Source organism: Sphaeramia orbicularis, chromosome 21 (assembly GCF_902148855.1).
Source record: "Sphaeramia orbicularis chromosome 21, fSphaOr1.1, whole genome shotgun sequence".
Classification (NCBI taxonomy): Eukaryota; Metazoa; Chordata; class Actinopteri; order Kurtiformes; family Apogonidae; genus Sphaeramia; species Sphaeramia orbicularis.
In genome coordinates, this window is record NC_043977.1 from 10,290,182 (window position 1) to 10,303,082 (window position 12,901).

General features: G+C 40.8%; 1 protein-coding gene across 1 annotated transcript; it reads left to right on the top strand.

Moving 5' to 3' along the window:
* The first annotated feature begins 1,857 nt into the window (after nucleotides 1-1,857).
* Nucleotides 1,858-6,807, top strand: LOC115412513 (hereditary hemochromatosis protein homolog). Its single transcript, XM_030125075.1, has 2 exons — nucleotides 1,858-1,998; nucleotides 4,781-6,807. The coding sequence occupies exons 1-2, from the start codon at nucleotides 1,941-1,943 to the stop codon at nucleotides 5,761-5,763; spliced, it is 1,041 nt and encodes a 346-aa protein (XP_029980935.1). The 5' UTR covers nucleotides 1,858-1,940; the 3' UTR covers nucleotides 5,764-6,807.
* Nucleotides 6,808-12,901: the final 6,094 nt, after the last annotated feature.

A 12,901-nucleotide genomic window follows, 5' to 3' on the forward strand; every position in this document is an offset into this window, starting at 1 on the left:
TAATGTCTTTTTTAAAAGTAGAGAAAAGTAGATATTCGAAGCGAGGAAACTTGAACAAATTCTATAATAAATGGCTAGTGTTTATGGATTTTTTTTTGTTGAGAAAATGCAATTCCCTACCCCCTCCCTCTTTTTTTCTTATTTTTTTTTTTTTTTTTAATTTTTCTTATTTATTTATTTATTTATTTTCTTATGTTTATGTCAGTTGCTTAATTATCTTATCCAGACTATGTCTTAGTTTTCTTTTCATTGTATTGTTTGTCTGGTTTCATTGTTATTTGTTACAAAACCCCCCCCCAAAAAACCCCAAATGCAAATCCGAAAGTAATGATGTTTACAAACCTGGTTAATGTTGACATCAGAGTGCCATGGTGTTGGCATGTACTTTTTGTTTTCTTGTATGCACATCAATAAAAATATGAAACAGAACTCATAACCTTTGAGTTCCAGACCTGATCCAGAACCCACTGAGCTAAAAGGAGGCTACACCTCTTTCACCTGTTCAGGTAAAACAGGACTTGACCAGAGTCAAGCGCCCTCTAGTTTGTACATCTTCGGTGCCACAGCTGCATTAAGATATAGGCTATTTGTGAAAGACTGTGATACAGGCTGTTAGTGAATTAATTTCAATTACATCACATTAATTACTTTTATAACATCTGGCCTAAGTTACCCAGTTAAATATATGGAAGTGTACAGATTCCTAGTCCGTTAACTGTTCATATGGGATTATTGTATGCACATTAAACACAATCACACAATCCACAGTGTTAAAGGACATTAGTCTCCTCTGGCTCTCATCACTGTCCCATGTTGATAGTTCCAATAAATGCACACTCTATTCATCAGTCAGTGAGACAGTGTAGTATGTATTAATGTATGAAGTAGGTGTTTAGTGATCCAGTCCCTCCTCCAGTATTTTGTGTTGTTCTCCAGTGGAGCAGGACAGATATAGTGTAGTTAGTAAAGATGTTAGGTGCTGATGCAGGTGACCGAGGTATGATTCAAAACTTGATTTTTGCATTTTCCATTTTGTATTTATACACTCAGTAGGACAGATGGACGAAGAGATTTTGTAGACAAATTAGCCTTAGAATAGCATATTTATCCAAAAAGAATTACTTAGGGCCTAACATTTACAGCATCATCAGTAAAATCCTGAATGTCCCTGTCCCCTCTCTGATGGAGATCTCCAACCACCGGTGTCCTCCAGAGCTGTCAACATTATAAGGCCTTCATCACCCTTCTTCCCATGGTCTCGTTCCCCTTATGTCGTCTGGGAATAACTATCATAACCCCCACTCCAGATATAGTAGGGTATTGAAATAGTTTTAAGCAATCAATATTATAGTTGAACTAATAATAATAACTGTGTTTATGTTTATTTTATTAGTATTCTTGATTTAGTATTTCTGAGACACTGGTACTTGTTTTGGAAATGGTATTTGTGAAAGAGAAATGACAATTTAAGTAATTTTGTAACCTTGTATCTTGTGGCATAATTGTTCCTCATCATCATATTCTGAGCGGTCTCCTCCAAGACCGCATTCATGAGGCACAAGGGGTTGGTGAACTGTTTGATGAATATGAAAATGACGTGAATCAAGTGCTATGGCCTTCGCAGTCTGCAGAGCTCAACCAATTTTATTTATGTTTTATTTTATTTTATTAAGAAAAATACACTTCATTAGAGTAAGGCATAGTTGGTATGTTCATCAACACAGCCTCCGGATGATCAGATCTACCACTGCCCTGAGCATGCCGTCTCTGGAAGTCTACCAAAGGACTGAACCGGGGGAGGGATTAAACCTGGTTCAATGGGCGTCACTGATCCTGGGTGGTTCTGCAGCGAGCACCTTCTCATTGAAAGCGAAAGTAAAGAGGCAGAGACAGAAGCAGACGGACAGACAGATTACCGATCAGCAGCCGATCAGATCAATATGCTGGTGATCCAGCTGATGTGTGTGTCTCTGCTGTGTGGTCATGTGATCAGCTCAGGTAAACACCGACTGTCTGTCATCTTTAACTGAACTGAAACAGTCATGAACGTAGCTAAAATTTGTTGACTTTAGGGTTTGTTTGTTTTTTTTGCTGACTTTGTTGATATCAGTTTGTTGACTTTAGTTTAGTTTAGTTTAGTTTGTTGACTTCCATTTAGTTAGTGTTTGTTAGATTTCCTTCTATTAAAGGGTTTGAGTTTTATTTCCAGAACACTTTCTTTCAGTTTTGTTGGAACTATAACAGACTACAATGTCCAGGATGCATTTCAGTAACGTCCAATCAGAGCTTTAGTTTCACCTGTTTTACTAAAATGCCGCTTTTCCACTACGTGGAACCGACTCGACTCGGCTCGGGTACCAGGTCCTATTCCTGGAGACTGTTTCCATTACAGACCCCGTCAAAACATGCAACCTTATGTTTCGATACTCCTATTTGAAAATGAAATAATGCTTCTACTGTAGAAAAACACTGTTATTTACTTCTTCATATGAATATGGATAAAGGTAGCTCAGTTAGACAGACTTATAACTTCTATCAAATAAAGCTCCCACTACAGGTAACACACCTCACCTTTGTGATACTCAACACATTGAACATGGGACAACAGAAGAAACATTACATTCAAATCAAGTCAACTTTATTTGATATATACACTATATCCCCCTGAGACCCAGCAATGCATTTTTGTCCTCTGTAGTGGACAAGAGTTTCACAACTTTACTTTAAAATAAAAATAAAATAAAATAAAAATGTCCACTGAAAAGGACATTATATAAAAAAAAATGTATCTGAAAAAACTGTTGCATCATGTTGTTTCCAATTAAGGCAATTGTTTAATGTAAAATGGTGAAAATGTTTACTTACTGGGCCTCAGGAGGATATACACTATTTTGATCTTGTGAAGGAAATTTGGTCTCCTTATTTATCCCATCCAAGATGGCTTCATGTTTCTTTCCACAGACCTCCAACCTGTAGGAGGGCACATGCTGCGTCCCATTGAGTCTTTAAAACCTGTGCAGGATGTGTCTGGAGGCTTGTGATGTGATGAACCCTTTTATGAAAATTGACTTCTATTGCATCGGGTCAACTGAAATGCATATAAATATATATATATATATATATATATATATATATATATATATATATATATATATATATACACACACACACACACACACACACAATACATGCCAGAAATTGGTCTGAACAAAATATAAGAAAACCACTAAAATCCAGTGAGCATCTACATTGACAGGACAAATCCACCTTTCTAACACTGGAAATTTCATCTGAAGAATGGGTTTCATACCAAATTATTGTTAATTCAGGTTACTGGTGTTAGGTGATATGGCTAGATAATAACAAACAAATAGATTACTTTTCTAAGAGGCTGAAATCTTCTGGAAAACAAACTTCCAGCTACCACAGCGCAGAGCTGACGAATGGGTTCCTGTTAAAAAAGTTAAGTGTGTAACACTAAACTGTACTCCAGGGAACATTAAACAAATGCATTGAGAACATTATAATTTTACGTCCAGCATTTGCCTGCCTTTTTTCAGCAAGGATATGAATGTATGCATCAATTACCTGTATTGCAAAAAACAAACATTCCCCCCAAAAATTAGTAATAGGGAAAAAAAAAACACTTTGTGGTTTGATAATACTTTGAATTGTCACCACTTACGTCATCAGCCAGCTAGTGATCTGGCTTCTCTTGGGGACTGGATCATCTTTGTGTTCCCATAGAAGAGCTGTCCTACTGCAGTGAACATTCATAAAGTACATATAAACAAAAAGACATTTTACCAAAACATAGATATATTTGAATACACCTTTGCCTACTCACCCTTTAGTCTAAACTTCTCAGCATATCTCCTTAAGCTTAATTTTTTAGATTTATTTTACCCGTCTGGGTATTTCCTCCCAGACAGGTCATGTAGATTCTCCTTGGACCTCTGCTCCAAACCTATAAGCCTTCACAAATGTAAAAACTATAAAACACACAACAAAACACATTTTTGGTAAAAGCCACATTCAGACATTTTTATACACATACACTCACACAAGTTGGAGATTTGCATATGATAAATGACAAATAAGGAAGACTGGGGAACTAGGTATGTAGGTATTTGTACAATAAGGCATTTCTTTTGTTTTCCAAACCTAGCCTACTCTTCCTCAGCGTGTATGGAATCATAACTTAATTCATGCGTGCACATGCTCAGTAGCACTAGATAGCTCAACTCAACAGGTAGGGTGGCTCAACAGGACATCTGTTCCATGTAGTGGAAACGCGGCATCTGTGGAAAGAGTTTACGGTTTCTTCTCAGCTGAGATTCATGGGTACTGTAGTATGTAGAGTCTGTGTTTGTAGTCCAGGTCAGAGGATGACCTCAGATTATTTAACAAACCCACTGTTCATTAAAGTCCTGGTGAAATGGCTCATAGACGTCTGTCTGCATTTGTACACATTCATACTGAGGGTATTCTAATAATACATCCATGAACACGACAGTGTAGAGGACAGTAATTTCCTGTTTCAGTGTCACATGGTCTCTCCATACCCCGCCCCTACCTGCAGATCCTGTCTCATTCTGTCCAATGGGAGAAGTGAACACGAAGTCACCGCACTAAACACTGGACCAAAATTATCTTTGGGTCAGGTGTTTGGGGTTTTCTTAAACCACAAATTTCTTGAGCTTTTAGTTTTATTTCTTGTCAGCCACTAGGGGGCTTCATATCCCAGGGATGTTTGACCAAAATGCTTTTCTTCTCACAGCGTCACGTAGACACTCCCTGTGGGTGTTGGCCTCCTACATCTCAGGGTCCACCATGTTCCCAGAGTTCTCGGTGGTCCTGATGCTGGACGACATCCAGGTGGGCTACTTTGACTCACATGTGGATGGGATAAGGAGGACCGCTGCCACCGAGGTGAAAATGGACCTGTTGCAGGACAAAGTGTTCATCCTGCGGGACATTTGGGAAAGCATGAAGAAGAGGCTGAACCTGGTCAAACTCCGTTTTAACTTGACGACAGGAGTTCATGTCCAGCAGAGGCTGACGGGCTGTGAGGTGATGGATGGACAACCGGTGCTCATCATGTACAAGGACGCCGCCAACGGCCAGGACGCCGACAGCCTGATGTACAACATGACGCACTTCACTGCATCCAGACGGCCGGACTGGGTGATCCAATGGGACAACATGAAGAGGGTGTTCGTCCAGACACTGTACTCTAACATCTACCTGCCGGTCTGTGCACAGACTCTGAAGATCCTGTTGGATCGAGAAAAACGCCTTGTGACGCGTCGGGTTCGACCTCGTGTTCACTTCCTCATGAAGCAGGTGGTGGGCGGGGCTCAGCTCACCTGCCTGGCTACAGACTTTTACCCCCGCCACATCAACCTGACACTTCTGCGGAACGGCCAAGCGGTGGATGAGGACCAGCTGACGGGTGGCACTGTGCTGCCCAACGGTAACGGTCTGTACCAGGTGAGGAAGACTCTGATGGTCAGCGTCGAAGAGCTGAGGCTGAAACACAACTACACCTGTGTGGCGTCTCACCTGAGCCTGGACAACCGGCTGCAGGTGAGCTGGAGGGCGGAGTTCTCCCGCTCTCACAGGATCCCCATCATCTCAGTTCCTGCCAGCGTGGCGCTCGCTGCCGGTCTGCTGGTGGTGCTACTGTGGTGGAGGAGGAGGAGGAGGTCAAAGGGAATCGCCGTGGAAACACAGGAGCAGCAAGTAGAGCCAGAGCTGTGAATGAAGGATGTTCAGGCGATCTGAGAAAGTGAACATACCGAAGTCCAGAGCAGAACCTGAATTAAACGAAAACTGTAAATTACACAGAATTCATTATGTCAATGAGACTCGTTAACGACGACAGTGGAGCCGTTTGTCATGAATCAGCAGCAGTAAATCCAGTCACACAGATTCATTATCCTTCTTTCACCACCAGTTTATCTCATACTTTCGCTCAATACCACGGAATAGTGTTCTTAAGTGACGCAACAAGCGTGACCTTTGACCCTCTGCCACCAAAATTTCTTCAGTTCATCCTTGGATCCAAGTTTTGTGACATTCTGCCTAACTGTTTGTGAGATGTTGAATTTTAGACATAATGGAGACACATCTTCTTATAGATATGAACCAACACATGTAAAATATGTTTAATTCAATAAACAGAAGCTTTGAAGGTTTTTAGTTTAAGGGTTTTACTGATGGTGCTGTGGTACAAGTGGTGCTGGTGTTGGTTTTTCAGAAAGAGTGAGATTGTTGCATTTGTTTAGTGAATTTCTTCATCTGATGGACATGATAGAAAATGACTTCCTTTGTTGAAAAGGCCAATTGAACTTGGACTGTACCACCCCCGCTATGAACGATCTGTTCCAGCTCCCCTGAGATTGGTTCGATCCACACTGCACAGCCAGTTCACTCCGCTATAGTTCAGGCTTAGAAGCATAACTGTTCACAGATGGTTTTGCAGATGGTTTTCCAGTGTTTTCACAATTTCAAGAGTGCGTCCATTGACTGTAAGTCCTTTGTTCTCATGTAATGTGTGGAATATATATTCATTTGTATTTACTCGTGAGTTACCTTAATGATAGTTCTACCTGTTGTGCATAACTTATATACTAAGTAGAGCCCGACTGATTAATCGCCCGACTGATTAATCGGGCAAATTATAGCATTTCACCAATTAATCAACATCGGTCAATATGTGGCCGATATATTAACTTTTTTGCTGTGCGGAGATTCTGTCGCTCGCTCCTCCTGTGTGTGTGTGTGTGTGTGTGTGTCACGGAGAGTCAGACAAACAGTAAAGCGAGTTAGTTTCACTTTCAGTCCTGCTCGGACAATGATGCTATCACCCCACACACAATCACATAGACATGGAGCTACTGCCCCCCCCCCCCGGCAAAAATCATAGACCGCTACCTCTGACAAGAATGGACCGCCAACCCCCCCCCATCTTATGAAGTATTCACTCCCCTACACATACCCATGTCCGTGCACTTCCTGTCTCCCTCACAGTTTCATTCTGCCAGCAGGCCTGGGTGTTAATAGTGTAGGGGAGACTGGGGACAGTTGTAACACAGGTCAGTTGTAACTCTTGCTATTGCTCCAATCAGGAACAACTTAGGACTCACCTAATTCGCTCTGCACATGCTCAGTTTAGTCCTTAGTCCACATAAGAAGTTGTAGTGCCGTGAGGCAGACACATCAGAATTTGTGAGTGAAAACATAATTGTGTGGTAACTAACATTTTTTGCTCTAATCATTTTTGTGATTGCATAGTTTGCATTTGAAAGTTGTGTAAATTATATTTGTCAGATAAACACAGATTTATGCAACTGTTTATCCACCTGTCCACAATTAATAATAATAATAATAATAATAATTTATTTGTAAAGCGCTTTCAGTCAAAGTGCTGTACAGATATAAAATCAATCACAATAAAACAATAAAACATAAAAGCTAAAAACATTAACCGTAAAAACACATCATGACTTATAACACAAAGTGAACAAGTGGGTCTTGAGCTTTGCTTTAAAAACATCCACAGAGCATGCCTGCCTTATGTCCAGAGGAAGACTGTTCTAGAGTGTTGGCGCACGGAAGGAAAAGGCTCGCTCACCGACAGTCTTTTTCCTGACTTTAGGCATCGTCAGGAGGCCAGATCCTTGAGAGCGAAGGGCACGAGAAGGTGCATATAGTGTAACCAGCTCTGTCAGGTATGAAGGTGCCGCTCCATTTAAAATTTTATAAGTCAATAAAAGCACCTTAAAATCAGCACGAACCTGACATGGAAGCCAGTGCAAAGAGGCCAGCACTGGGGTAATGTGTTCAAATTTCCCAGCTCCAGTCAGGACCCGAGCTGCAGCATTTTGCACCATCGGCAGGACTCTGAAACTTTTTTTGGGTAGTCCTGAAAGAAGAGCGTTGCAATTGTCCAACCGAGATGTTACGAAGGCATGAATGAGGACTTCAGCATCCTTATCACTTAGAATTGGCCTGATCTTAGCGATCCTTCGAAGATGAAAAAATGATAATCGAGTCACCTCCTTGATATGCTTATCAAAAGCAAGTGACTTGTCAAAAATGACACCAAGGTTTTTCAACTTGTCTCTGCCAAGAACAACACAGTCATCAAGAGATAAAGAAACATTATTGAATAAATTATGCAATTTCTGTGGTCCAATGATCATCATTTCAGTCTTTGCAGAGTTCAGGAAAAGGAAATTTTCAGAGAGCCAATCCCTAACAGCTGAAAGACAAGCCTCGATTTTTGACAGATTAGGCCTATTTTCACATGTTAAAGGCATGTACAATTGCAAATCGTCAGCATAACAGTGAAAATCAATTTCCAAAGAATGTAACAATTTACCAAGTGGTGCAAGATACAGTGAGAAAAGCAGAGGGCCCAGAACGGAACCCTGAGGAACCCCATGCTTCACCATGCAAGGCTCAGACAAGACATTATTAAATAAAACACACTGAGATCTCTCTGACAGATAAGACTTTAACCATGATAGCACCTTGCCAGAGATGCCAAAATGGTATTCAAGTCTTTCAATTAAAATACAGTGATCAACCGTATCGAAGACAGCACTGAGGTCCAACAACAATAATACTGAAGCACAATCAGAGTCAGCGTTCAACAACAAGTCATTAACCACCTTTGTCAGTGCAGTCTCAGTGGAGTGGTTTGCCCTAAAAGCAGACTGAAGAGGCTCAAAGAGATTATTTTCTGTCAGGTAATGGACCAGCTGCTTTGACACCACTTTCTCAAACACTTTTGATAAAAAAGCAAGGTTTGAGACGGGTCTGTAGTTAGATGGTGCTTCAGCATCGAGTCCAGGCTTCTTTAACAGTGGTTTTACCACAGCTGATTTAAAACATGCTGGAAAAACCCCTGAAGACAGGGAGTAATTTAAAATGGATAAAACATACGGGCCAAGTGTAGACCAGAGCTCCTTTATGACCCAAGAAGGGAGAGGATCCAATGGACAGGTTGTTGAGCGTGATGAACTGACAATCTTAGATAGTTCAGACAATGTAGGAAGCTCAAAAACACTTAATCCTTGTCCATTGCTAAAAGAAGGCGCAGCAGCACATAATGAATCAGACTGCAAAGACTGTGGAATTTGCAACCTGATGTCCATAACCTTATCATTAAAGAATAAAAGAAAGTCTTGTGCTGTCAGTTGTGGACAGCTGACCACCTGATTGATCTGGGTGAGTTTAGACACAGTATCAAACAACAACTTAGAATTATGTCTATTGCTATCAATGAGATGTGAGTAAAATGCGGACATTGTAGCTGACATGGCAGACTGATATGTCACTAGACTGTCCTTCCAGGATTGATAAAAAACGTCTAGCCTGGATTTACGCCACTGACGCTCAGCCTTCCTGCAATGTTTTTTAAGAAGTAAAACATTGTCATTCAGCCAAGGAGTAGGGCTCTTTTTAAGACTCTTCCTAACCTTTGCTGGGGCCACCGAATCCAGCAGGTTCCGAAGGACAAGGTTAAAATGCTCAGTCAGGTCATCTACTGAACAATCAATGTTAAAAACAGAATCAGCCAATTCAGGCAGCCTTGAGTTAAAATCATGTAAGGCACTTGGGCTGATGTACCTAGATGACCTTGATGTCACCGTTCCACCTCCTGAGGTTGATGAGATAGGAATTAAAATATCAAATAAAATTAATAAATGGTCTAACACTGGTAAGATGCAGAGATTCTTAACTGAAACAGACAACCCAAAGCCTAAGATGAGATCCAGAGTATGTCCACGGCAATGAGTTGGACCAGACACAAACTGTGTAAAATTAAAGGAATTAATTATATTTAAAAAGTCTGTGACCAGTGGCTTATCCTCACAGCATAAATGAATATTAAAATCACCCACAATTAAAATCCTATCATAATGAACAATAAAACTAGTTAAAAAGTTGGCAAAATCAGAAATGAATTGTTCATTATACTTGGGAGGACGATAAATAACAGCAACTAAGACCACACAGGGATGAGTAATAGTGAAGAGCAGTGACTCAAAAGAGGTAAATGCAGCAGAGTTCACAGACTGTCTGCATTTAAGAGAGTTTTTAAAAACTGAAGCCACCCCTCCTCCCCTCCCTGTCAGTCTGGGGGAGCTGAAGAAGCTGGTATCAGGAGGACAGAGTTCCAGCAGGGGGCAAGGTTATTATCATTAACGAAAATGAATGAAATGACGAAAACTAAAATTGAAAAAACATTTTCGTTAACTGAAATTAATAAAAACTCTAATTAAAAGAAAAAAAAAGATAACTAACTGAAACTGTATCGTGAGCTTACAAAACTAACTAAAACGTATAAAAATTATGGATACAATTCCCTTCGTTTTCGTCTTTGTCAATGTCGGATTGATATGAAATTAATTTATTTCGCTCCAGCAGTTTGAGCTGGTGACACCATACAACACTTAACAGTCTGTCATGTCTGGTCACTGGTGGTTTCCAGTCGTCTTCTGGTCCCCACTCTACCTGGAACATACAGACTAAAGCTGGGACAAAGCAGCACAGTCCTGTCTGGGATTTACTTTAGTGATGAGTGGGGTTGGGTTTTTTTTTTTTTTTTTTTTTTGGCGTACCGTGTGTGCGCGCGTGAGTGACAGAGACAGAGCAGAGCTAAAGGACAGTCAGTGTTGAACTAGCATCCAGGTTAAAACTGGAGAGTTTATCACCATGAAAAGGCCTTCCAAGCCCTGAACTGCACAGTTTAGAAGAGGAGAAAAGAGGAGGATGAAAACTAATCCAATTACAGAGGTATGGAACCTGTTAGAATGGTAAAAAACGTTTGATGTTACTAGCTACAGCTAGCTGAACTGAACTGAAGCAAAGTTGGCTAATAATGGAACTGGAGATGATTAAGATATGAGAGATCTGCTAAGGTGTGGTTTACTGATGAGGAAGTGGGTTATATATGTTTATAAGTGGTTTATATATGTTTCTATCTGCTTTAACTGCTGGTTAGCTGGTTTATAATATGTTCCTATCTGCTTTAACTGCTGGTTAGCTGGTTTATAATATGTTCCTATCTGCTTTAACTGCTGGTTAGCTGGTTTATAATATGTTTCTATCTGGTTTAACTGCTGGCTGCTTTGTGCATCTCCTCTCATGCTTTGCACATCTTCGCAATGTTTCACGTAAGTGACGTTGTGTATGGATTGCACCCCCCCCAACCTGCTATAGGGAATTTATACATTGTACAGTACATTGTGTCTGTGCTCAGTCCATGAGCCGCCCTAACCCTACCCCCAAATAAAGTGTCCAGGGTAACCCATATCCGCGCCTCACTAATTTCTTTGAATAGGATGATGAGGAAGATAAAATATATGAAATAACTAAAACTAATACTAAAACTAAACTAAACTAAAACTAAGCATTCAGAAAAAAACGATAACTAATAAAAACTAACAAACCTGCTCTAAAAAATAATTAAAACTAACTGAATAAGAGGGAAAAAAAGTCATAACTAATTAAAACTAAACTATAATTAAAAACCCAAAACTATTATAACCTTGGCAGGGGGGCCACTTCACCATCACGCAGCCAACTCTCCGTGATAAACATGGCATCCAGCTGATGAGTCTCATAAAATCACGGAGGACAAATGTTTTATTAGGAAGAGACCTGGCATTTATCAATGCCATCTGGACCCTTTGATCTTGATCTGGAGGGAAAGTAGTGCAATACACCCGATGCAGGTTGTCGGGGTTCACTCCGGCTCTCCAGCCCCGCCTCCTCCGTGACGAGCAGCACTGCGTCAGCTGATCGAGCTCCACAGACACCGGGTAAACAGGAAGAAGGCACCGCTGGCGGCAGAATGGATCATTTCGAACAAGTGACAAATCACCACGACGATGTCGATTTTTCTCCAGAAACCAGATCCGAAGCTTCACACGCATGCCTGCGCATGTGCCATGAGCCCGACCCCGTTTCCTACGGGTCGCTCTCCGAGGACAGAAGGCCGACTCTCGGCGGAGCAGCTCAGCAGGCACCGAAGCCAGAAACGGAGGAAGCGTCGTAGTCCTCTGATCATAATCGGCATGATAAAACTTTCCGATCGTATCACGGATGTTATAAAGAGTCTGTCGCTCATAGACCAACAAGGTCTGTGTTTCAGTCACAAGCAAAGACACCACTAGTAGAACAATAACCAGTGAATACGAGACAGGGAGACGGCTTGCCACAACACCCGGCGCCATCTTTTCCACATCCACAATTATTGGATAAAAGTTTAATATATCCTGTGTAGATCAGTGTTCTTATTTCATATATCAGCCAATATATCGGTTATCGGCCAATATCTTGGATATCGGCTTTTTTTAGCCCCCAGTATCGGTATCGGCATCGACCCCAAAAATCCCATATCGGTCGGGCTCTAATACTAAGTCTGTTAAGTTGCTGATGTTAGCATACAACTATGAGGTGACAAAGTTAGTGCTAGACCAATGTAATATATAGAGTTTAAGTGTTTGGATGTATGTGTATCTGTCAAGTACAACGTTATGATGATGTTATAATTACAGTAATAATTTTCCATGTGTATGGCAGATGCCCATGTAGAGTTTAGCTTAACATAGTGTATCAGACCTCTGTTAGTGATTGCTGTTTTATGTTATTGTAGAAACCACTCATCACTCATCCTATGTTTCATCCAATGTAACAACCAAGAATACTGAAGAATAAAGCCATATAAAGACATTCTGTGATCTGACTGTCAACTTAATGGTGGATTACATAAAAGAGAACCCTAAGTAATCAAGAAGAACACAAACTTCTTTTCATCCTGTAATTCAGATATTCAGCCAACAGGTTGAACAGGTGAACAACACTGGTTGTTCAACATCTT

Bases quoted from the DNA above. Each gene is read 5' to 3' on its own strand.
- LOC115412513 (XM_030125075.1), top strand. From the start codon at position 1,941: ATGCTGGTGATCCAGCTGATGTGTGTGTCTCTGCTGTGTGGTCATGTG. The intron at 1,999-4,780 runs GTAAACACCGAC...TTCTTCTCACAG, and splicing joins TGGTCATGTGATCAGCTCAG to CGTCACGTAGACACTCCCTG.